We start from the raw sequence: 24,360 nt of genomic DNA on the forward strand, positions 1-24,360 counted from the left end.
ACCTTGTTACACTTTTCCATTTATTTGACTAGCAGGTTACTAAGAAGTGCTACCAAGGACCTGCCCTACCTCAAGCGCAGCCTAGGCTTTGGAACACAACCACAGATATACAAAACAGAAGCTGTGGTAGATGGTAGGGATTTATAATCTTACCTCTTTCATATCTTCATAAAATAGATAGAGGATGTTCTTGTTTTTTTCTTTTTCTCTCCAGTATCCTTTGACATGATCATACCAGGAGCCCCAACCCACTGCAAAATCAGTTTGTTAGATATTATTCAATGGGTCTGTGTACTTGGGAGAAGTGCAAATGAGACTAGTTACTTAATAAGGAAGTCCACTGATTTATCAAACTTTATGCATAATTCAATAGTTAAGATGTAACCAAAAAGTGGTTTGGTGTGAAACGAAACAGAACAACTCACACCATCATTAGAGCTTCATTTGCAATGCAAATAAGATCCCCTGGCTAAATAAGCTAAGCATTCCTGGATAAATTAAGTTCCTGAGCCTAGTAGAGAAACATGCCTGTTTTTAATGCAGTGCCACCTGAGGACCCAAAGATCACAAGTGTCCAATACCAATCTCTGGCTGTCCCCTGTGCACAGGGATTTCTCCATATTTTCCTAATCTTTTGATGGTATCATGTGATGTAGATGGTGGGATATCCAATTTTACTTTGAGAAATACTATTCTGAAACTGGCCCACAATTTGTTATGCAGTTTTTTACAGATTGGTAAGCCCAGAAGCCCAGAAGCATTTCTGAAATGTTAGTTGTAAATTGCTCCTATTGCAGACATTTACTTTACCAGGCTTTTGTTGCCCCATCCCATCTTTTGTGAGATGCACTGCTGCACTCAAATTCTAAATAATTTTCATATGATATTTGTTATACCCTGCCTGGTCAAAAAAAAGGTCACACACTCTAATATATGGTTTAACTGCCTTTAGCTTTGATTTGGGCACGCATTCGCTGTGACATCATTTCCACAAGCTTCTGCAATGCCACAAGATTTATTTCTGTCCAAGGTTGCACAGGGTGTCTTTGCACATGATTTTTTAACAAATGAGAAGCTACTCACTGCATCAGTTAGGATTAAATAACTTGTTGCAGCTGAAACATAATCAGCCATTCAGTAATTAAGTAATTATTGAATATGAGGTTCTTAGGTATTTGCTTCCAGGTGGTGTCATTTTTTGGGCAGACAGAGTATGTTCTATTATATAGTTTTAACATTATATAGATTTTACACAAGGTGGGGTTGTGCACCTTAACCATTTAATTGTGTTGAAATTGTGTGGAATTCACTTTAGTTAAAAGATTGCAGTAAATACTTATTACTACTCACACTCTCCTTTCATGAACATTTGCAGATACTCTGGCCAGGGTCCCGGCTCTGGCTGGGAAAGGTTCATACGATCAAAATGAAAGTATGACACCACATTGTCTTTAGGATTGCGAGCCACATAAATGATCTGTAAAGTACGGTGGCTGAGAAAGCCCAACGCAGTGCAAATTGAAAAGCGCTGCAAAAGCACAAAACACATCCATCAAAATTACAACACAGGCGCAGCAAATAGAAAAACGCGCTGCAAAAAGAAAAACGCGCTGCAAATAGAAAAACGCGCTGCAAATAGAACCACAACACAACGGAAGTGAGTCACAACACAACGGAATTTTCCCGGGGGACCTTAAAAGATACTGTACCATAGTGATGGGTCTGACGACCCTGAAACCTCAACACATGCGCCGAGCTGTCAAGGCGAAACCCCGTGTCGGTGCGTGTATCAAGTTAAGGAAAACCACGTGACCGATACACTTCCTGTGTCCTTTGGTAGCGATGGGTCTGACGACACTGAAACTTCAGCGCATGCACCGAGCAAACAAGGCGAACCCCTGTGTCGGGCCGCGTATCATTTTAAGGAAAACCACGTGACCGATGCATTTCCTCGCGCAGTTGCTTGCAATGACTTTCTTAGTCCAGCAGATGTCGCCATTAAGTGATACAGCAACACAGTTTCAACACAGTGTCGATACAGTTTGGGAAATGTGCCATACACACAATGAGGCTTCATCTGCCCATCACTACTGTACCAGCTAAGCTGCGTCTTCAGTAACGTCTCGGACTTCACTATGTGTACAAAGGACAATACGTGGCAAACAAGGCGTTTTGTGAAGCAGAACTTTTAATAATATGCACACAACCGTGGTAATCACAGGTAATAAACATTACTTACTTTTCAGAAGCTTGTTTGCCACTTATTGTCCTTTGTATACAGCTGGTACAGCATCTTTTAAGGTCCCCCGGGAAAATTCCGTTGTGACTCACTTCCGTTGTGTTGTGGTTCTATTTGCAGCGCGTTTTTCTATTTGCAGCGCGTTTTTCTTTTTGCAGCGCGTTTTTCTATTTGCTGCGCCTGTGTTGTAATTTTGATGGATGTGTTTTGTGCTTTTGCAGCGCTTTTCAATTTGCACTGCGTTGGGCTTTCTCGGCCACCATAGTAAAGCAAGTAAATAATGTTAGACTTAATACATTATATAAAATACGTGGCTAGTGCACCACTCAAGATTTTTCATTATCACATTAAAATAAAGCTAAAACAATACCACAAAAATCCAGTATTTTAAATATGCTCTCAGCTCTTTTTGCATGTTGTTAGCTTTCTTCACCTCAACGTCTGAAATATAAACACAACATGCGTTATGGCTCTTTTAACTCAGTGTTTGGCTTTAATGAACTTAAAAATTATGATTCAAATATCCAGACTAAAGGTACTGAATAATAAATAGGAGAAAAGCATCTAAACTGTAAAAAGGTACCAAATAGAAGTTCAAGAACTGCGATAATAATACAGGTACATCCTGTAATAGCCTACACTCACGTAAACACTATCTTTTTATATTAACAAAAACTTTTCATAAATATTTGACGTACCTGCTTTAGGGTAAGTGGCAATAAGCAAATCATCTTTATGTGCCTGGAATTCATCAACTCTGGCGAAATGTATGGCTAATGGCACCTGCAGAGGAACCCCTCTCACATCCACCAGAGGATGCCGTATAACTTTTGCTGTTTCCATTTGGTGACAAATGAACTGCGTGAGTGAGAGAGACACATCTCCTGCAGTCTAAAGTACACCTATAATTTTAGAAGGGTGTTTCATGAAGCAAAGTTGCATCATAAGGAAGACTGTCCAATAAAAACAGCTTTGAACGTTTTGGGGCATATTTTGCCCTACTTCTTCCTTCAAACATGAATACATTTTACATTTCTTGTAAAATTCAGAATTTGCATTGTAAACAAAGTAATTCAGAGTGGTTTGAGACACTGAAAAATGTAGGGACTACAGTATATAAAAACAGCATCAGAAATCAACCACACAATATTGTACAACCGACAGTACGAAAAATTCAAATACAAAAACAAATGCAGTGTTTTTAAATTTACTTTAACTTTAATTTCATTGCAGACAGTATAAACTCGAGCTATTCCATCTTTTGTTTTGTATTTCAGTCCTTCAACACACTCCATAATAAGTTGGGACGGAGGCAATTTAGGACTAGTAATGAGGGACAGTCAATCACTCTACACACAAACACACTCAGCACACAGAGACTGAAATGTCTCTATCCCCATCAGCAATATTTGCTGCTTTATTCAATAAAAACTATAAACTCTCTACCTCAGTAACTGCTGTGATTATATATGTTCTATATGTTACAGTAAGTTACACATTTCTGCACCTTATCCTCACTATGCACACTGTATTATACTGTATCGGTATTGCACTGTCCTGTCCGTCTGCTGTAAGTATTGCGTCTATTGTATTGTTATAGTTCTGTGTTGCACTAGTGCTTCCTATGTTTGTCTACTGTATTGTTGTTTCATGTTGCACCATTGAACATAATTTCGTCACACTGTGTGCCACTGTACCTGTACTCAGATGTAATGACAATAAAAGCCTCTTAAAATAATAATGATGTGATTCCAAATGGATGTTGTAAACTGGTGATTGTAAACATGACTTTGTACAAAAACAGTATTCACAAAAAGCTGGTTCTTTGAGGAGCAAGGCTGAGCAAAGGATCTTCAGTTTGTTGACAAAACGTTCTCCAAAAAAGACTGGAAGAAATTTGCATATATTAATGGTGCAATGACACGTAAAACCGTTTTTGTGCAAAACCTTAGAAGCCTTATTTAAACCATGTCTAAAAGTGTAATTGATTTCTCTGGGATTGGACCCATCTGGAATACATCAGATGCATCAGTATTCCATATCAGTAAGCCAGAGCTCTCATGATATGGGGGTGTGTAAGTACACATCTGTGATGCAACATTTATGTGATGCAAAAAAAATACACTGAGATCTAAGAGCATGAGCGGTTCTGTCTAAAACAAATTGTGCTTTCTTTAAGTTTTCAACTGTTTCTTGTAGAATTCCTCTCTGCTTTGCTAATTTAGTCACTTCTTAAGCTACCCTCAAGCCAAAATCTTTTCTAGAGATGCATAATGCATTTTTAAAAAAGTGTTTGTAGGAACAATGTGAGAAAATAACACCTGAAACACATTATCCCAATTTTTGTTTGAAATGAGTTAAATCGCAAACAATCAATGTATATTACCAATTATACCACAGTTAGTTACGACCCTGCAATGTGATTGGCTGAGAGGTGTTCTATGAGTGCCATTATCAGGCAGTAATGCACTGTAACCGAAGCTCTCCATGTATTACTCCACCACATACAGGTAACCTAGCAATGATGCAGCGCTTCCCAGCCAAACAGAACAGCTACAAACAGAGCAGCAATGGAACTACTTTAACTTGCGGAGTGTTTATAACCAAAAATATCATATTTTCCTCATCATTTTTAACTCAAAATCTTTCAAGACACAGTGATAATGGAACTGTGGTATAATTGCAATAACAAATACACTCGAGGTTTGTGCTATAATGTTTAATATTGGCACTGCTGTGCTGATCTACAGTACTCGAGCCTACGGCCTCGTGCTTACGACCGCAGCACAGCAGTGCCAATATTACATGTTATAGCACTTCCTCTTTTGTATTATTGCTTAAATGAAATAAAGTTGAACAGACAATGAAATACATGTTATATGAAATATAGCTTAATGCTGTCTGCAAATGAAAAGTCCATGTTATTGTAAAAAACACACAAAAAAAAAAACACAATAACTATTCCTAATCTATTGTGTCCTATAGTGAGCACTTGGTCGTTGTTTTGTGTAAACAAAATTTAAAGGGAATAGGAGTATCAGCCATCGTTCTGTGGTAATGCTCTTCAAATTCAGCATCTTCCTGTGGACTGAAGTAATTCTGCCAGTCGCCGACCTCTCCTATGAACACATATGAATACACTGCATATGTTTACAACATAACCATGATCATATCTCATTCAGATCTTACATAAAGTAAAAACTCACCTTTTCTCATGAACTCTGATGCTTTTCGATCGAACACAGAATCAGGTACGGTTGAGTAGTTGGCCATAGGGTTGTCCCTCATTGAATCAAAGGTAGTCAAATGCACAATATCATCAACCACACTCTTCGATAAAGGCTTTCCTAGGAACTCTGCGATGCGCAGCACCTCCCTAGAAGGGTCCTGGTGTTATAAACAGGTAATTCATGTACAGTTCAGTCACATATGCTCACTTTCCCTTTATAAAGATTGACAAAAGACTATTTGAATGTTATATAAGGAACACAGCAGACACACAGACAACACACATACAATTATACCTCTTTCATATCTTCATAAAATAGATAGAGGATGTTCTTGTTTTTTTGTTTTTCTCTCCAGAATCCTTTGATGTGATCATACCAGGAGCCCCAGCCCACTGCAAAGACAAGGGTTTTAATATCATTCAACAGGTCTTTAAACTTGAAAGAAGTACAAATGAGACTAGTTACTTAAGGAATAAGGAATTCCACAGATTTCTCTAACTACAGAGTGATTTGGAATAAAATGGTTCACTGTAAAGAAAATATCCACTATGACAAAAGAGTTATAGTGCAACAATTCATACCTGTGTACCATGATTTAAAGTTGCTCTATAGAAGAACCAACAATGGCATAAAAGTGATAACTTTTACTTGTAAACACATTAATTATGTTGTTTCTATAGTAAAAAGTGCAGTTGAGAGAAACATACATGTAGTTTTTAGTTTTTCCTTAAAAAAAGGCGCTTGCAAGGTTTCCTCAAGCAATTGTATAGAAACCCAACTTTCTGTTGTAATCTAACAAAGATTACAGAGCAGGAATGATTTGGGTGGTGGGCCACTCTCGGCATTGCATTACCACTGATATTTTGCTGGTACAAATAGATCAGACACAGCAGTGCTGCTGGAGTTTTTAAACACCTCAGTGTCACTATCCACCGACCAGAAATATCTAACCAGCAATGCTCTGTGGGTAGTGTCTTGTGAGCAGCATCCTGTGGGCACTGATGAAGGACCAAAGTATGACCAACACAAACTTTAAATCTGCATGGTGGAGCAGCTCTAGCAAGGAGTGTTTTTAGAGTGGACAGTGAGTGGACCCAGTGTTTAAAAACTCCAGCAGCACTGCTGTGTCTGATCAACTTGTACCAGAACACAACACACACTAACAATTTATTCACCACCACCATGTGAGTGTCACTGCAGTACTGAGAATGATTCACCACTCAAATAACATCTGCTCTATGGTGGTCCTGTGGGGTCCTGACCATTGGCAAGCAGGGTGAAGAGAGCATGCAGAGAAACAGGTGACTCCTATTATAAAACTATAAAATGCTGATCAGCCATAACATTAATACCATAGATGGGTAATAAATAAATAAATAGTTTCATCTACAGTCAACTTTGAAGGTGAAGAGTAACTGTTTATTTTACCTTGAGTGTATTGACAAATATCTTTCAGTTATGATTACTTATCTTAGTATCTATAATTACATAATCATTGTGTGAAACCTTGTATTCTATATGCATAGCCAATACTCACATTGTATTTGATCATTTTTATTACTCACAGTGTATTTTACACGCATTTATATAGAAGATTAACCAATAATCACAATATATTCTTTACATATATAGTAAAACACTGTTTGATCAGGCATGTGACTAACACCGACCTTGTTATGACAAATTAACCCACACGATACATAAGGCGTTTACTAACACATAGGACCTATTATATGGCGGACTAACCACGCGCTACTAACACATTAACATATAATATATGGAATCCATTGTGTGACGTGTGTAGCTTATGCTTGAAGCATTTTGTTTACTGCATGTTTCTGACTAACAGCCATCAATCATCAGCTAGTGCACTCTGTACGAACTGAATTGATACAAAGGAGACTTCGGGACGAACAGTGCGGCCTTTCTCTCTGTGCGTGCAAAGTCCTTCACCTGCCGGAGCGGGAGGACGCGCGCACATAGGGAGGGCGGCACTGTCTAATTACTGAAACAATATCACACTGTCTGACTGGACCCAGTCAATTCCTGAAACAATACCACACTGTCCGGCTGGATACAGTCAAGGCCAAACACTAGTGGTCCGGTCAGACCTGTGAAACTTGAGTATTAACACGTGAAATTACGCATGCTAACGAGATGATTTTAGCAACGCCTCATCAGCAGGTTTCACGTCATTTGGGGTATAAACATGGAGTCAGATTAGAGGGGGGTCAGAACTTATACTGGGACGGCTGTTAGACGGTCTTTCATGTGTGGGTTCTCCTGAATATTCAGCACTTTGTAATAAATACTTGGTTTGCTTTTAACTTCACTCCACCTGTCTGTGACTCTCTATCAAATGAACACGTAGGGGAGTTGTACCCCGGACGAGAGGTGGGTGTTGACCCACCTTTCATTTTCTTTCCTACAACAATTTGGTGACCCCGACCTCTGAACGAGTCTGACGAAGGACAGCATCCGGCACTGATCCACTCACGGCCGAACTTAAAAACACAGGTAAGCAGAGCCGGTTTAATCAAATTCTGCATATTGGCTATTTCAAATTTGAGTGGAGCGGCAGTCGGGCTGCTGTCCGGAGGGGGCAGGAAGCATACCAATGTATTTTACTCGTTATTTGTATTATATGTGAGTAGAGACAAGGGTCTCCTCAGGAGTAGAGACAAGGGTCTCCTCTGGTTTTATATATAGGTGAGTAGAGACAAGGGTCTCCTCAGGAGTAGAGACAAGGGTCTCCTCTGGTTTTATGTGTGAGTAGAGACAAGGGTCTCCTCAGGTTTTAAGGATTGGAAGCTGGCGTGTCCCCCCGGGTTCTGACGAGAAGTTCGGATAACGGCTAGGTGTAAGCCTCACCTCGAGATTGATCCGCTCGTGAACAGGTTCAGAAAATAACAAAAATAAATAAAAAACAAATAAAATAAAATAAAATAAAAATAAAAAATATAAAAATAAAAATAATAATAAACATAAAAAGAATAGAAACAGACGCTGTTCCTGCTCTAGACATTTGGTAAAATTAGTAGGCGCTGTACCTACTATGCAGTACTAAGACAGAGTGCGTGAAACAGAAGTGTGTGCGTATGTATTGGAGTGTGTGTGAAACTGTGTGTGAGCGGGGCTCCTGTGAGCAGTGTGATTGGTTGAGTGTACGAAGTCGTGAGTGACAACAAAATAGGAATGGATGAGTCCCACTGCAGGGGAGGAGTCCAAGGTGAAGTAGGTGGAGTTGGTCCAGCCTATTGGTTTTAGACTGAGAGGCTGGTTTTATTTGTGAATTAACGCTTGTGAGATATCATAGAAAATAGAACATCAGGGAAATGGAGTAATACACAGTGAAAATGGGGGACAGAGGTGAACAGGGGGAAAAGGCTTTTCTATGGGTAGATAGATATATACATATATATATAAGAAAATATAAGGATATAAAAAACCTAACTATACAAGGTAAGGATCTATCTGTAAACGGAGCAGTGCAGTAGATATTACTAATGGTCATAAATAATTAAATAATTAACAGAGTAAAGTGCAATGACAACGATTACGAAAGTGACTGATGTGACATAGAACTATAATATAATATAATATAATATATGCATACGTTAGAAGACAGTTCTAAAATGAACATGTGAAAATGTGAATACCCAATCATGAGTACAGTGTACTTTAATGTAAGCAAGGTTGGGGAAGTGTTAATATTAATAATTAAGTTGTTGAATAATGGTGGGTGACTGGATAGATAATTAGAGAATTTAATAAAGGGATTATGGGTTGGTTAGCAAAACAAATAAAAAAGAAAAAAAGAAAAGGGGGAGTCAGAATTGAGGAAAATAATTAGCTTAATTTTGGGTATTGGACTATATCTTGGGGGCCCTAACCTAACAGGGACATATGTCTAACTCTATATTCTATAAGCAAATCTAATAATGGAAATAATGAATGTGTGTGGCGGTGGCGGAATCGTTTCCTATTGCAGAAATACTAAGCAATTTGGATTGGCCATTTTTGCAGTGCTTTGTAAAAACTGAGCAGTACATTTTTCCCCATATAGTTTCACTATTAATTACATTATATTATAATAATATTGTACAGAAGATGTATGCTAGAAATTCCAAAATATACTATGCCATACTGCTGTGTAAGATGTCCTCAGAGCAGGACAAATAAACATGGTTTATTATTTGATTTTTAAATAATCACTTCAATAAATAGAAAATGCTGCATGGTGAATAGTGAATGAGTTAATGAGTGAGCCATTCCAAACACAGCTTTTTCTATCAGGTGATTTAGTCAATGATCTTACTATTCGTTTCTTATTCAGACTGATCTCAGTTCAGTCCTAGCTGAATGAGACTTATATAAGACAGATGTAATATCTAATTTCTCTATGTTCTCATGTATCTCAGGCTATGCTGACATTTTGATCCTCTTAAGAGGGATAGTTGATTTCAGAAACCAATGAGGAAAGACCTTATTTATTTGAAAATGAAACTCAGTGTTGCATCTATTTCAAGCTACAGGGAATTGGGTCTCTTTCTGAAAGGGGACATGATCAAATGTATTAAAAAAAAAAACAAATTGAGCTTTCTATTTTGCTTTCAATATGCTTTACTTTCTGCAATGAAGAACTTGCTTTACTTTCTGCAATGAAGAACTTGCTTTACTTTCTTTCTTTATAGTATTAAATTAGACTAGAAAGAGATCTGGAAAACAGCATAAATTTAGTTGTCATGCTTATACAATGCCACCTATAAAACAAATGCATTCTGAAATTTTCTGGCTGCAGCATGAACAAAATCAGCTAAGCAATATAAAATTGTTTCATCTGCATAATGGTAAAGTTTGCAGTCTGAGAAGCAGAGCCAGCAATATAATTTATGTATATATTAAATAAAACTGGACCAAAACTTAACCTTGTGGTACACCTTTAAGGTACAGATGCAAAATCTGAATAATTATTCATTGACATGCACTGTGTTCTATCAGTGAGGGAGTTTTGGGTCCATTCCAGAGCAGTGTCATCAAAGCCAATCATTTAAGTTAAATTCAGTGGGAGAGAAAAGGTGATAATGATGGTAGTAAATAAAATATGTATACAATAATAACAAATAATAAACCATGGGTACTTGGTGCCTTGCACAGGCTTTCACGGTAAACGCCAGAGTGTGAGTTTCTGACAGTATGACATACCTAGGTTTGTGCTCCCCAACTGTACCCTGCAGGAACACTACAGCACTGACTGTTGATAAAACTGTGCTGCTACGCTGTGTGTGGTCAGTGGGATAGGCTGGTTGGCCAAAGACGGGTAAGATCCCAACGTACTACACAGGGACAACCTAAGACAGGCACAGTCTCGATCTGACCACCACATGCAAATCAACAGACCACGGAGAAATATCTCTGAAGAGTTAGATAAGGGGAAGCGCAGCCCAGGCGAGAGTGAGTGGATGAATGAAGTGATGGGGTGTGTCAGTGGAGGCCTGGGCAGGGTAGACCAGCCCAATGGACAGTCAGAGGGTGAAGCAATTTTGTGTTAAGTTTTTTGAAACAGAAATTCTGTTTCAGAAAAAGGGGGAGATGAAAATAGATAATCATTATTACCACCATTATTTGCCCAATAATTATTTTATACTTTTTTATCTTTTTTAAAACCTATTACTTTTTTATCTCTCACCACTATTACTAAAAAATTTTGACCAATCATTATTTTATACATATAGAGCATTGTTCAACTTTTAGTTTATTTATGTATCTATTTATTTTTAACTTTTGGTATTAAAACAACCACTATGCAGATGAACAATTACTTTCAGCAAAAAAAAGGAAAAGTCTTAGCTTTTAAGACACACTCAATCCTAATTTTAAAATATGAAATGAAGACACTTTAGAATTCACAAAATTAAACTTTCACTATTCAACATGTAAGCCATTTTGTTTTATTTGAACAAGAGGAACAATGTGGGGGGCTTGATAAATTGTTTAAGGAAATAGATGTATAGTTGATAATTGTGAAAAGCAGTCTGCTGTGCATTGTATATGCATAAATACATATTGAACATATTGATCAGTAAATGTAAAGCATTGTTCGGATTTTATTTGCTATAATAATGTGGACAAAGCAAAGCATAAAATTGTTTATTTATATTGATAATATTATTATCTGTAATGGAAAGATTGATACAGAGAAAATAATCACTTTCCACTTATCCCAATTCTTAAAGCACTTAATAAAATCAACTAAAACTAGAAATCAAGTATTCATAAAAATCGTGGGAACTGAAAAAAGTCAGAAACATAATTTCTTAGTAAAATAGCACACCGCAGAAAATAAAGTGGCAGGTAAATGATGTAGCCACAAGCGGTGATTCTAAAGTCCAAGCAAAAGTAACCCAAGAAAGCCCAGTACATCAATATGGAACCATTCCTGAGACAGAAGCCACATTATGTGTTGTTTGTGCAGAATTAAAAACTTTGGGCCCTGATATTGTATAAATCAGTGTGGAGATGAATGGGAGAATAGAGCAGCTGATCATTAAAACTTTGCATGGAGCTATATAAAAAATAAACATGATTCAGATACATTTCCAAATGTTTGTTCCTTATTTATTTTCTATATAGTATTATCAATACAATATAAGAAGATATGCAGGAAGCATTCAGTGGGAGGTTTAACAGCAGGTGCGTTTAAAGCAGCAGCTTTGGGCTGTGAAGCAGTAAAATATGGTCTGTACAATGATGGAACTCCAGAGCTGGGTTGTTTAAGTGTCTAGTGCTGATCTTTAACTTTGGTAGGGTCTTTGAGAGTGGAAGTAGAAGTGTTTGAGTTTGTGTGTGTGCGCATGAGCGTGTGTGCATGCATGAGACATAGTGTGTGTCTGGTGGTAAACTTGGTCGTGCAAATTGGAAGTGTTTGTAAGATCTAATTTGGATATAAGAGATTAGTTAGAGCAATGGGGAAGCAGTTACACTAAAAGGGAAAGGGATGTGAACAAATGTCATGTCTGGTGCTGAAAGCACGTCTGTGTCTCCCACATCCAGCTCTATCTGCGATTCTCACAGTAACAACTACAATACCCAGAACGCACCACTCCATGACACAACACACACTCCCGATCACATGACACGTCACATGACGCCACCAGGAAGTCCCGAGTACTGATTACTCAGTGTATTTAAGGACCATGCTCACGCTCACACCTCGCCGAGTATCTGTTTGGTAAATCCTACAATACAAAGCGTTTCTCTTGCCCTTGCTATTTTCCGTGTATGATCTTGTTTTTGTTTTCTACCGACTTCGATTTTTGCCTGCTCCCTTGTGTTGGATTACCGTGTATGACCTGGACTGTTTATTGTACTTTGGATTTTTGCCTAACCTGTGATACTGCCTTTCCGTGTATGAACTCTGGACTGTCCTCCGTTTATGGTATGGTTTCTCTACACTGTGCATTTTTGGTATTGACCCTGTTTCTGTTGACTACCCCTGTTTACTCTATAACTTTAATAAAAGTTATTTTATTGTATCTGCACCAGTCTCCTTCCTGTCTGGCCCTGACAAGATACTCGGCCGTAATGACAGAGACTGCGGATACAGAGTCTATTAAGTCTGGTTTGGCTAACCAGGGTCGGCTTTTAGGTCAGCACCAGCAAACGCTCGCTGGTGTGACCCAAGCTGTTGACGAGCTAGCACGCCACCAGGTTAACCAACAGCAGCAGCTAGCCGAGATTATAAGTCATCTCCGGGGTTTATCCACCCAGAACCCTAGCCCAGTGGTTAGTCCTGTAGCCAGCCCTAACGAAACCACTACTCCCTTTTTCGCTGTGTGTAAACCCGAAGTCTATGACGGTAACACTGAGAAGTGTAATGGGTTTCTGCTCCAGTGCTCCGTGTTTTTTAGCAACTCACCTCCTGCTTCTGATAAAGCTAAAATCGGGTTTATAATTTCTCGGTTGTCTGGCAAGGCTTTGGACTGGGCTACAGCTATTTGGGAGAATATTTCTGAATCCAGCTACGACACTTTTTTGTCTATTTTTCGCAGCGTTTTTGATCATACACGCTATGGGCAATCTAGTGGAGAGCTTCTGATTACCTTGAAGCAAGGTAAACTATCTGTGGCAGCCTTTGCTCTGGAGTTCCGTACGTTAGCCGCTAGCAGCGGTTGGAACGATCCTGCTCTCATCTCCATGTTTCGACACGGACTTAACCCCGAGATTCAAAGAGAACTTGCATGCAAGGACGATTCACTCACCCTGGATCAGCTGATCACTCTGTCTATCCGTCTGGATCAGCTCCTTTCCCGTAAACCCAAAGCTGTTAGCCACACGCCTGTGGTTCGCCCTGCACTACTCCAGTCCGGGAATCCAGTTCCGGAATTTGCAACTGCATCCATCTCTGAACCTAGGGAGATCACACGATCCAGACTATCCGTCACTGAGAGGCAGCGTCGCATTCGCCTTCACCTGTGCCTCTATTGTGGTGGTCCAGGTCATCTGAGGGCTAACTGTGAACTCCGGCCCAATTCTGCTCAAGCGTCTGCTCTGGGACAGCGCGTGGAGTGTACTCCACGCGCTAACGTGGTATGTACCCCTGTTTCTGAACTTAAAGAAAAATGTTTCGTGTTGCCTGTTATTATCACCACTCCAACGGATGTGTTTTGTGTCTCAGCGCTTGTAGATTCTGGGTCGGAGGGGAACTTTATCAGCCTGGATCTGGTGGAGGAGTACGCCATACCCACGAAGGATCTCCCTAGGCCTATCCCCATCCATGCCATTGATGGAAAGACTGTACGCTCCAAACCTGTGACCCAGCAGACTCTTCCTCTCACCCTTCAGGCCAGCTTTCTACATGTGGAACAGCTCTCTCTCTATGTGCTCCCACGCACGGAACATCCACTGGTTTTGGGAGCGCCATGGCTAAAGACACACGACCCCGTCATTTCATGGAGCCTGGGAGACATCACTGCCTGGTCTCCTTTCTGTCGTGAGAACTGTTTATCTTTAAATTCACTCTCTTTGCAATCTACCTCTGTTGAAAGCCCTAATTCTGTAGATACCCCTGCTATTCCCTCCGAGTACTATGATTTTTCTGATGTGTTTAGTAAATCTAAAGCTACCGAGTTACCTCCGCATCGCCCCTATGATTGCTCTATTGATTTAATAGAGGGTTCTGTACTGCCCAAAGCTCGTGTGTACCCATTGTCTCGTGATGAGGAGAAGGCTATGGAAGAGTATGTTAGTGAAGCTCTGGCGCAGGGTTTCATCCGCCCATCCAAATCCCCTGTTGGTTCCGGTTTCTTCTTCGTGAAGAAGAAGGATGGGGGTTTGAGACCCTGCATAGATTACAGAGGCTTAAACGACATTACCAAAAAGTTCGCTTACCCGCTCCCGTTAATCCCAGCAGCATTAGAACAGTTACGTAATGCCGCGTACTTCACCAAACTCGATCTCCGTAGTGCTTATAACCTCATTCGCATCAGGGAGGGTGACGAATGGAAAACAGCGTTTTCCACCACCAACGGCCACTATGAATACTTGGTCATGAGTTACGGTCTTGCTAACGCCCCAGCCATATTCCAGTCCTTTATGAACGACATATTTCGTGACCTAATTAATCACTCTGTTGTCCTTTTTATAGACGACATCCTTATCTATTCCCCAGATCTCCCCACACACATACAGCATGTCCGCCAAGTTCTCCAACGCCTGAGAGAACATAGCCTGTTTGCCAAAGCCGAGAAATGTGAGTTCCACATGCAAAGGGTCACATTTCTCGGCTATGTTATCAGTTCCTCCGGTGTCCTGATGGACGATGAGAAAGTGACTGCCGTTACTAATTGGCCTGTGCCCCAGACCATTAAAGAACTCCAGCGATTCCTTGGCTTCGCTAATTTTTATAGGCGGTTCATCCGTAACTTTAGCTCCATTGCTGCGCCCCTTACTGCCCTCACTAAAGGGGCTGCTAAAATCCTGAAGTGGTCAACCGAAGCGGATCGCGCTTTCTGTGAGCTGAAAGCTGCGTTCATTTCAGCCCCTGTACTTAGGCACCCTAATCCCGAGTTGCCCTTCGTAGTGGAAGTGGACGCTTCCGAATCGGGTGTTGGCGCGGTTCTCTCTCAGCGTAGTGGGTCGCCACCCAAATTGTTTCCTGTAGCCTTCTTCTCACGCAAGCTTTCCCCTGCGGAGCGTAACTATGGGATAGGGGATAGGGAACTTCTTGCTGTGAAATTAGCTCTAGAAGAATGGCGTCACTGGCTGGAGGGGTCCGTTCATCCGTTTACTGTGTATACTGATCACAAGAATTTGGAATACCTCCGCACGGCTAAACGACTTAATCCGAGACAAGCACGTTGGTCTCTTTTCTTCTCTCGATTTAACTTCTCGATCTCGTTCCGTCCGGGAAACCGTAACACTAAAGCTGATGCGCTGTCCAGGGTTTACAGCACTGTGGACAGCGCATCCCAGCCCCAGGAGGCTGAACGCATTCTTCCTCCCTCTGTTCAGATCGCAGCCATTCAATGGGAGTTAGACGATCAGATTCGCCAAAGTAACGCTAATCAGCCCGATTCTGAGGACTGTCCTCAGGGTAAAACGTTCGTACCCGTCCAGTTTCGAGACAGGCTCATCACCTGGGCTCATTCCGCTTTAACCTCTGGTCATCCTGGTGTCACACGCACGTTACAATTACTCTCTGCCCGTTACTGGTGGAATTCTATGCGTGCTGATGTTCACTCATTCGTTACCTCCTGCTCTGTTTGTGCGCAATGTAAAACGCCTAAAACCCTTCCAGCCGGTAAGCTACTACCTCTCCCTGTACCTGAGAGACCTTGGTCGCATATTGCTGTTGATTTTGTCACTGATCTGCCTGTATCTGAGGGTTATACTACAGTTCTCACTGTTGTTGATCGTTTCTCTAGAGGGGTTAAATTTATTCCATTCCCAGCTCTGCCTACTGCCTTCCAAACTGCTCAAGCTATTTATATGCATGTATTTAGACACTTTGGTATCCCCGAAGATATTTTGTCTGACCGTGGTCCTCAATTTACCTCTCGTGTGTGGAAGGCATTTTTTGAACATCTCGGTGTACATGTCAGTCTCACTTCTGGTTTCCACCCTACATGTAATGGTCAATGTGAGAGGGTTAATCAGGAACTCGGGAAATTCCTCCGCACATACTGCTTCAAACATCCCACTGATTGGTCACAATACCTCGTTTGGGCTGAAATTGCACAAAACTCCCTAGTTAATACTACCTCTGGCCTCACCCCCTTTCAGTGTGTTCTGGGTTTTCAGCCTCCTCTAGCTCCCTGGACAGCGGTGTCCACTGATGTGCCGGCTGTGGATGAATGGATGAAGCGCAGTGAGCAGGTGTGGGAAGACACGCATCGTAAAGTCTCTGAGGTACTGCGTGTGTACAAGGAGCGTGCTGACAAGCACCGTGGTGACAGCCCAGACTACCAACCAGGAGATCGGGTGTGGCTTTCTACCCGGGACTTTAGGTTTGAGGGTAGTTGTAGAAAACTCCTGCCTAAGTTTATTGGTCCTCTTAAGATTTTGTCACGTATTAATGAAGTTACTTACAAGGTGGAGTTACCCCCTCAGTATCGTATTAATAATTCTTTTCATGTATCTCTCCTCAAGCCTATGGTCCCGGGTCCGCTCGCTGACGCTGCACCGGCTGATGTTCCACCCGCGGCTGTGGAGGGGGAGGGGTCGTCCACGTATGCTGTCCGGGAGGTGCTGGATTCACGCAGACGTGGGGGTGTGCTCCAATACCTTATCGATTGGGAGGGGTATGGTCCGGAGGAGCGTTGTTGGGTGGCTGCCAAAGACGTGCTGGACCCTGCCTTGCTCGTGGAGTTTCATGCTCGTTTTCCTGGTAAGCCTGCTCCTAGGCCCCGTGGACGTCCCAAGCGTCCTCCGACCTCCTCTGCTCCAACTCGTCGGGTTTCTCGCTCTGGTGAGCCCCGTCTGTCTGGCACCTCCGCTCCGACACCTGCACCTCCCGCCGGTACTCCCTGTCCGCCGGGTGGTCATCGCCGGGGTCGGCCCCGTTCTGCCTCCGCTCCGGTTCCTCAGGGGGAGGGTACTGTCATGTCTGGTGCTGAAAGCACGTCTGTGTCTCCCACATCCAGCTCTATCTGCGATTCTCACAGTAACAACTACAATACCCAGAACGCACCACTCCATGACACAACACACACTCCCGATCACATGACACGTCACATGACGCCACCAGGAAGTCCCGAGTACTGATTACTCAGTGTATTTAAGGACCATGCTCACGCTCACACCTCGCCGAGTATCTGTTTGGTAAATCCTACAATACAAAGCGTTTCTCTTGCCCTTGCTATTTTCCGTGTATGATCTTGTTTTTGTTTTCTACCGACTTCGATTTTTGCCTGCTCCCTTGTGTTGGATTACCGTGTATGACCTGGACTGTTTATTGTACTTTGGATTTTTGCCTAACCTGTGATACTGCCTTTCCGTGTATGAACTCTGGACTGTCCTCCGTTTATGGTATGGTTTCTCTACACTGTGCATTTTTGGTATTGACCCTGTTTCTGTTGACTACCCCTGTTTACTCTATAACTTTAATAAAAGTTATTTTATTGTATCTGCACCAGTCTCCTTCCTGTCTGGCCCTGACAACAAAAGTAAGGTAAAAGCCAGTAATTAATGGTGATGATAATTAAATGTTGCAATTTAAAATTGAAAATTACTAAATGTTAGGGATTTAAAGCACTTTTGACAGTAAAAGATCATGATTGAGTATAACTGAAAATCAGGACAACTGAAGAAGGTAAGAAAACAAAAATTGGGCTGAAATCTGTGCACAGACAAAATTTAAATATGAAATAATTAACTTCCAAGGGGAAATTAGAGCTCAAGTTAAGTGTGATAAATGTATTTTAACCATGTATTTTAACTTGCAGGAAGGAGACACGGCGGAAGCATTAAAAGACTTCCAAAATGAATAGAGAACCTTAAACATGATTATAACGAATACAAAAGTCTCGTTTCAGATCTGTTTACACAGGGGGGAGAAGGAGAACGTGGTCCAAGGGTGGACCAGTCCGGACACAGAGGGAGGGTTCCTCCGCCATTACGCACGAAAGGGGAACGAGCATGGCTGGATTGAGCCTTTCCAGGTGACTGAGAGAACAACGTACGCAGATCACCTGATAGGCGAGGGTTCGACAGCTGTGCAGCAACAGAGATCGCTCACAGAGCAAGCAGGAGGAGACGAGACAGCAGCAGCTGAAAAGTCTGACCCTGCAGCAGCAGCAGCAGGCCCGCAGCAGGAAGGAGGGGCAGCAGAACCCCCGCAGCATGGGCCTGGCCTGGCCACAGCAGAGAAAAGTGTTTCTCAGAGCGAAGCAGCAGCAGCAGCACACAGCCTGGCTGTGACTGAGGAGAGGAAGTGAGGGAGTAACTCATTCAGCAACGTTTCGATTGCGTCAAAATACACTACATACAGAGACTCTTAAACACATCTCATTAAAGAACACACATAGTCTTATCACACACCAACTCATACTTTTCATTCACTGATATTGCAGACATCAAGAGCCAGAATAAAGCTCTTCGTACGTGGGGCTGAGGTAGTCTACCTTCAGAACCCTGAAGCAAGAAGAAAGAAGAAAAGAACAACACGCATTGTAACTTTAACATTTACACATATAGGGTTATAGACTGTGATTTGCTAAATTAGGGGGGGAACACATTATGTTTTCTTTACAGGTTGTCCTGGACATTGCTTTCCTTTACAGGTTGCCTTGGACTCTTCAGAAAACAGAATTGTAAAAAAAAAAAAAGAAATACACTCTGTAACCTTAACCCTTACACATATAGGGCTATACATAACAGTTTACTAAATAGTGAGAACCTTAGAGGGAAAACACATTTATTGTGTAATAATGGCTTGGTACGGAAAAAGGGGGTGGGACAGGTCAAAGTACGGACACCATCACGAACCAGCACTCCCTCCAGTTATTCCAATATGGCTCCAGGTAATAATAACCATTACTCTAATGGGTATAATGATAATAAAGACTGTAAACCACCATGTATTTTACCTATACTGGAGTGTGAGGAAGAGCAGGAGGAAATGCTGTAAACCAACCAGTCTTGGGGATGACTTTAAGGCAATGATGTCACTTCCTCCTTTGATAGGGTTCGAATTATTGGCCGCCTGGGGCAGGGGGGTCGTGGGAGAATTTTTCCTGTCAAAATTGGTTGGAAGGCTGCCGGACAGGTTTTCGCTCCCACCATTAGTAAAATGTTCACACACATGTTTATCAAGTGTTGAACATATGTAAATACATATTTGGAGGAATTACGATGTGTTGACGTATCTGGTTGATACGTCAAAAGGGAGAATTGAAGAGTAACTGTTTATTTTACCTTGAGTGTATTGACAAATATATTTCAGTTATGATTACTTCTCTTAGTATCTATAATTACATAATCATTGTGTGAAACCTTGTATTTTATATGCATTAACCAATACTTACATTTGATAATTTTTACTCACAGTGTATTTTACACGCATTTATATAGAAGATTAACCAATAATCACAATATATTCTTTACATATATAGTAAAACATTGTTTGATCAGGCATGTGACTAACACAGCCTCTATTATGACAAATTAACCCACACGATACATAAGGCGTTTACTAACACATAGGGTCTATTGTATGGCGGTCTAACCACGCGCCACTAACACATTAACATATAACATATGAGATTTATTGTGAGACTTGTGTAGCTCATGCTTGAAGCATTTTGTTTACTGCATGTTTCTGACTAACGGCCATCAATCATCAGCTAGTACACTCTGTACGAACTGAATTGATACAAAGGAGACTTCGGGACGAACAGTGCGGCCTTTCTCTCTGTGCGTGCAAAGTCCTTCGCCTGCCGGAGCGGGAGGACGCGCGCACATAGGGAGGGCGGCACTGTCTAATTGCTGGAACAATATCACACTGTCTGACTGGACCCAGTCAATTCTTAAAACAATACTGTCCGGCTGGACACAATCAAGGCCAAACACTTGTGGTCCGGTCAGACCTGTGAAACTTGAACACTAACACGTGAAAATATGCATGCTAACATGAGATGATTTTAGCAACGCCTCATCAGCAGGTTTCACGTCATTTGGGGTATAAACATGGAGTCAGATCAGAGGGGGGTCAGAACTTATGCTGGGACGGCTGTTAGACGGTCTTTCATGTGTTAGTTCTCCTGAATATTCAGTACTTTATAATAAATACTTGGTTTGCTTTCAACTTCACTCCACCTGTCTGCGACTCTCTATCAAACGAACACGTAGGGGAGTTGTACCCCGGACGAGAGGTGGGTGTTGACCCACCTTTCATTTTCTTTTCTACAACAATACCATAGATGGGTAATAAATAAATAAATTGTTTCATCTACAGTCAACTTTGAAGGGATGGGATTGATATTATACAGCAAGTAAAAAGTCAGTTCTTGAAATTATTGCATTAACAAGTCCTCTGATAAAATCTAACAGCATTTCTTACTTCTGGGATTCCTGGAACAGTGAAAATCCATTTGTTATTAGTTAACAGTGTAAGTGCAGTAAATACTTATTACTACTCACACTCTCCTTTCATGAACTTTTTCAGATACTCTGGCCAGGGTCCCGGCTCTGGCTGCGTAAGGTTCATGCTATCAAAATGAAAGTATGACACCACATTGTCTTTAGGATTGCGAGCCATATATATGACCTGTGAAGCAAGTAAAAAAAAAAAAAAAAAAAAAAAAAAAAAAAAGTTAGATTTTATTTTTTTTTAATGTCGTCACAAATTTTAAAATCAGTTTCTGCAGCTCTAACCTTGCAGCCTGCCTCCCAGAATGAACGTGGTACGAGCTGGATGGGTAGATGAGTTTTGATAACCCTGGGAGGCGCCATCTTCTCCAGTTTTGCCATACCTGAGGTGTTAAACAATAAAAACATTTATTTAATTAGCATTTGATAAGCCACTTTAACTGCTGAATGATCTTGCTGGGCATTTTTACCAGATTCTGCTGGATCTAGAGTGGTCATCTCCAGGAAAGGCATGCGGACGTGGGTGGGAGCTCGTCTGCATTTCTCTTCATTTCCTTTGTTCAGAATCAGATCCACTATTTCCTGTGTCCATGTAGTACCTGGGGTAGATAAACACATCTATAAGATCATTTTCTATAAGATCAGATTTCTAAGATATCATAGAGTCGGGGTTGATACTGTGATATATTGTACCTTTTTCGTTTGTGCAACATTATTAAAAAAATGGTGTTGAATATTGATACTTTTCTCAAAACATAGGAGCTCAATTTAACTTACTAAAGTAATAAATTTGTTTTTTTTCCCCACGCCTTAATGAGTTGTGGCCACACGTTAGGATCTTTTTCCCATGCCTTAGGATCTCGTTCCCATGCTTTGGGATCTCGTACCCCCGCCTTACTAAGTCGTGACTATGCCTTAGGATTTCGTTCCCACGCCTTAGTCGTGACCATATCTTAGGATCTAATTCCCATGCCTCAATAAGTCGCGGCGGCGCCTTAGGATCTTGTTCCCACGCCTTAATAAGTCAAGGCCATGCCTTGGGATCTCATTCCCATGCCTTAATAAGTTGTGGCCACAAATTAGGTTCTCATTCCCATGTCTTAAAAAGTTGTGGTCATGCCTTAGGGTCTTGTTCTCATGTCTAGATAAACTGTAGCCATGTCTTGATAAGTTGTGGCCACACCTTAGGGTCTTGTTCTCATGTCTAGATAAACTGTAGCCATGTCTTGATAAGTTGTGGCCACACCTTAGAATCTTGTTCCCATGCTTTAATAAGTCATGGCCATGCCTTAGGATCTTGTTCCCACCCTTAATAAGTCACGGCCATGCCTTAGGATCGCATTCATACACCTTAATAAGTTGTAGCCACACCTTAGGATCTCATTCATACACCTTAATAAGTGGTAGCCACACCTTAGGATCTTCTTCCCACCATATTAAGTCACGGCTACACCTTAGGATCTTATTCCCATGCCTTAGGATCTCATTCCCATGCCTTAATAAGTCGTGACCACGTCTTAGGATCTCATTCCCATGCCTCAATAAGCTGTGGACACGCATTAGGATCTCTTTCCAACGCCTTAATAAGTTGTGGTCACACATTAGGATCTCATTCCCATGTCTTAATAAGTTGTGGCCATGTCTTGATAAGTTGTGGCCACACCTTCTTCCCACATCTTGTTCCCATGCTTTAATAAATCATGGCCTTACATTAGGATCTCGTTCCCATGCCTTAATAAGTCGTGACCATGCCTTAGGATCTCATTCCCACTTTTAACAAGTTGTGGCTACGCCTTAGGATCTCGTTCCCACGCCTTAATAAATTGTGGCCACACATTGTCACCATAGGGGCTATGTAGATTAAAGTTTAAGGGGTATGAGTACTTTTGAAAGCCACCGTCTCTTCAGGAACTCCTGTAACAGGCTATAATAGCTGTTTTTAATGTCAGTCTGAATGGAAATACAGTATTGGACGTACCTGCTTTAGGGTAAGTGGCAATAAGCAAATCATCTTTATGCGCCTGGAATTCATCAACTCTGGTAAAATATTTAGCTATGGGCACCTGCAGAGGAACCCCTCTCACATCCACCACAGCATTGCGCGTGGCTTTATTCTCCATCTGCTGAGAACCGAGCAGCACTGAGAAGAGAAAGTTCCAGCCGGGAAAAACAGCTGTAGAACCTTTAACACGAACGGTTTACCTGTTCTCGAGTTATGAAGAACGCAGCTGAACCTCAACTCACCCAACAGGTTACTCTGCTGCTGCGGTCTAAAGTACGTAGTTTATCTAACTCTATGTGTTTACTGGGCGTGGCTTCTGCAGGACTGTCCAATAGAGTCACATCACAGGGCGAGGTTTATGGAGGATTGCTGTGTTTTAACATTTCTGTAAAATAGTTAATGCGTTTAAAAGATAAGCGATACATACAGAGATGACTGTGATATAAAATATCATCATTAACAATGGCAGCTTTAAAGCTTTGTTTTGTATTGTGTACTTTTTGCCAGTGTGACCTTTATTATGAAATATATATATGGGCTTGGAATATTAAAGTTACAGGACTTCATATTTATTCATACATATTTAAATACATTTTTTTCCCTGAAATTCTAATTGTGAGAAGTAGAGACAGAAAAAAACAGCTAAAAATGGCTTTTTCTGTACACTGCACTACATTTAAATGAAATAATTAGTTACATTCTGTAAGTGTAACGTTTATTAATTTATTTTTCTGAGTGTTTGAGGCTAAAGCAAAAATAGAAAATTGTATGTAAAAACTTTTTTTTTTTAGTGTATTACACAAGAAATACGTTTTCATCAATTTTTTCCATTTTTTATTTTTGTTTTATCACTGCAAGTCACAATTCGATTTTTAGAAAATATGAAAAAAATAAATCTTTTCTTTATTTTCTGATTTTTACATTTTTGCATTTTGTAAGAATTATACCACCAGGTCAGTGTAATATTTAGCAGTTAAATTTTCTGACTGTATCAAGCTAAATTCGAAAATAGAAAATTGGGTATAAATTAATCATTATTTTTTTCCATTCAGTAGAGTGAAGAAGAAACGAGTTTTCATCCAATTTTTCAATTATATAGTTTTTCATTTCAGCCTTTGGCAAACAGAATTTCAAGACAAATGAAAAGTTGAATTTTGTCAATTCTTGTATCTTGTAACACAAATCTGATGGTATAATCCTTGCAAAATGCAAAATGGAAAATCAGAAAATAAAGAAATAAAAAAAGATTATTTATTATCTTATTATTTATTATTAAATCCAGTTGTGAGATGCAGAGATAA

The 24,360-nt window shown here is 40.8% G+C and overlaps 2 protein-coding genes across 2 annotated transcripts in view; both read right to left on the reverse strand.

Annotated features, from left to right (window-relative positions):
- Positions 1 to 24,360, reverse strand: part of atp13a2 (ATPase cation transporting 13A2) — a 172,799-nt gene that overhangs the window by 103,014 nt on the left and 45,425 nt on the right. The gene's annotated exons all lie outside the window — the stretch shown is intronic.
- On the reverse strand, positions 4,820 to 23,521 carry sult1st5 (sulfotransferase family 1, cytosolic sulfotransferase 5). The gene is made up of 8 exons (XM_049462991.1): positions 23,302 to 23,521; positions 23,036 to 23,197; positions 21,528 to 21,656; positions 21,343 to 21,440; positions 21,109 to 21,235; positions 5,764 to 5,861; positions 5,446 to 5,626; positions 4,820 to 5,358 (listed from the first exon to the last, which is right to left on the reverse strand). The coding sequence occupies exons 2-8, from the start codon at positions 23,175 to 23,177 to the stop codon at positions 5,219 to 5,221; spliced, it is 915 nt and encodes a 304-aa protein (XP_049318948.1). The 5' UTR covers positions 23,178 to 23,197; positions 23,302 to 23,521; the 3' UTR covers positions 4,820 to 5,218.

Source organism: Astyanax mexicanus, chromosome 13 (assembly GCF_023375975.1).
Source record: "Astyanax mexicanus isolate ESR-SI-001 chromosome 13, AstMex3_surface, whole genome shotgun sequence".
NCBI classification, from domain to species: Eukaryota; Metazoa; Chordata; class Actinopteri; order Characiformes; family Acestrorhamphidae; genus Astyanax; species Astyanax mexicanus.

Coding starts and splice junctions, on each gene's coding strand:
- sult1st5 (XM_049462991.1), bottom strand. CDS start 23,177: ATGGAGAATAAAGCCACGCGCAATGCTGTGGTGGATGTGAGAGGGGTT. Junction 21,236..21,342: donor TCTGGGAGGCAGGCTGCAAG/GTTAGAGCTGCA, acceptor CTTGCTTCACAG/GTCATATATATGGCTCGCAA. Junction 5,862..21,108: donor AAAGTTCATGAAAGGAGAGT/GTGAGTAGTAAT, acceptor TTGTCTTTGCAG/TGGGCTGGGGCTCCTGGTAT.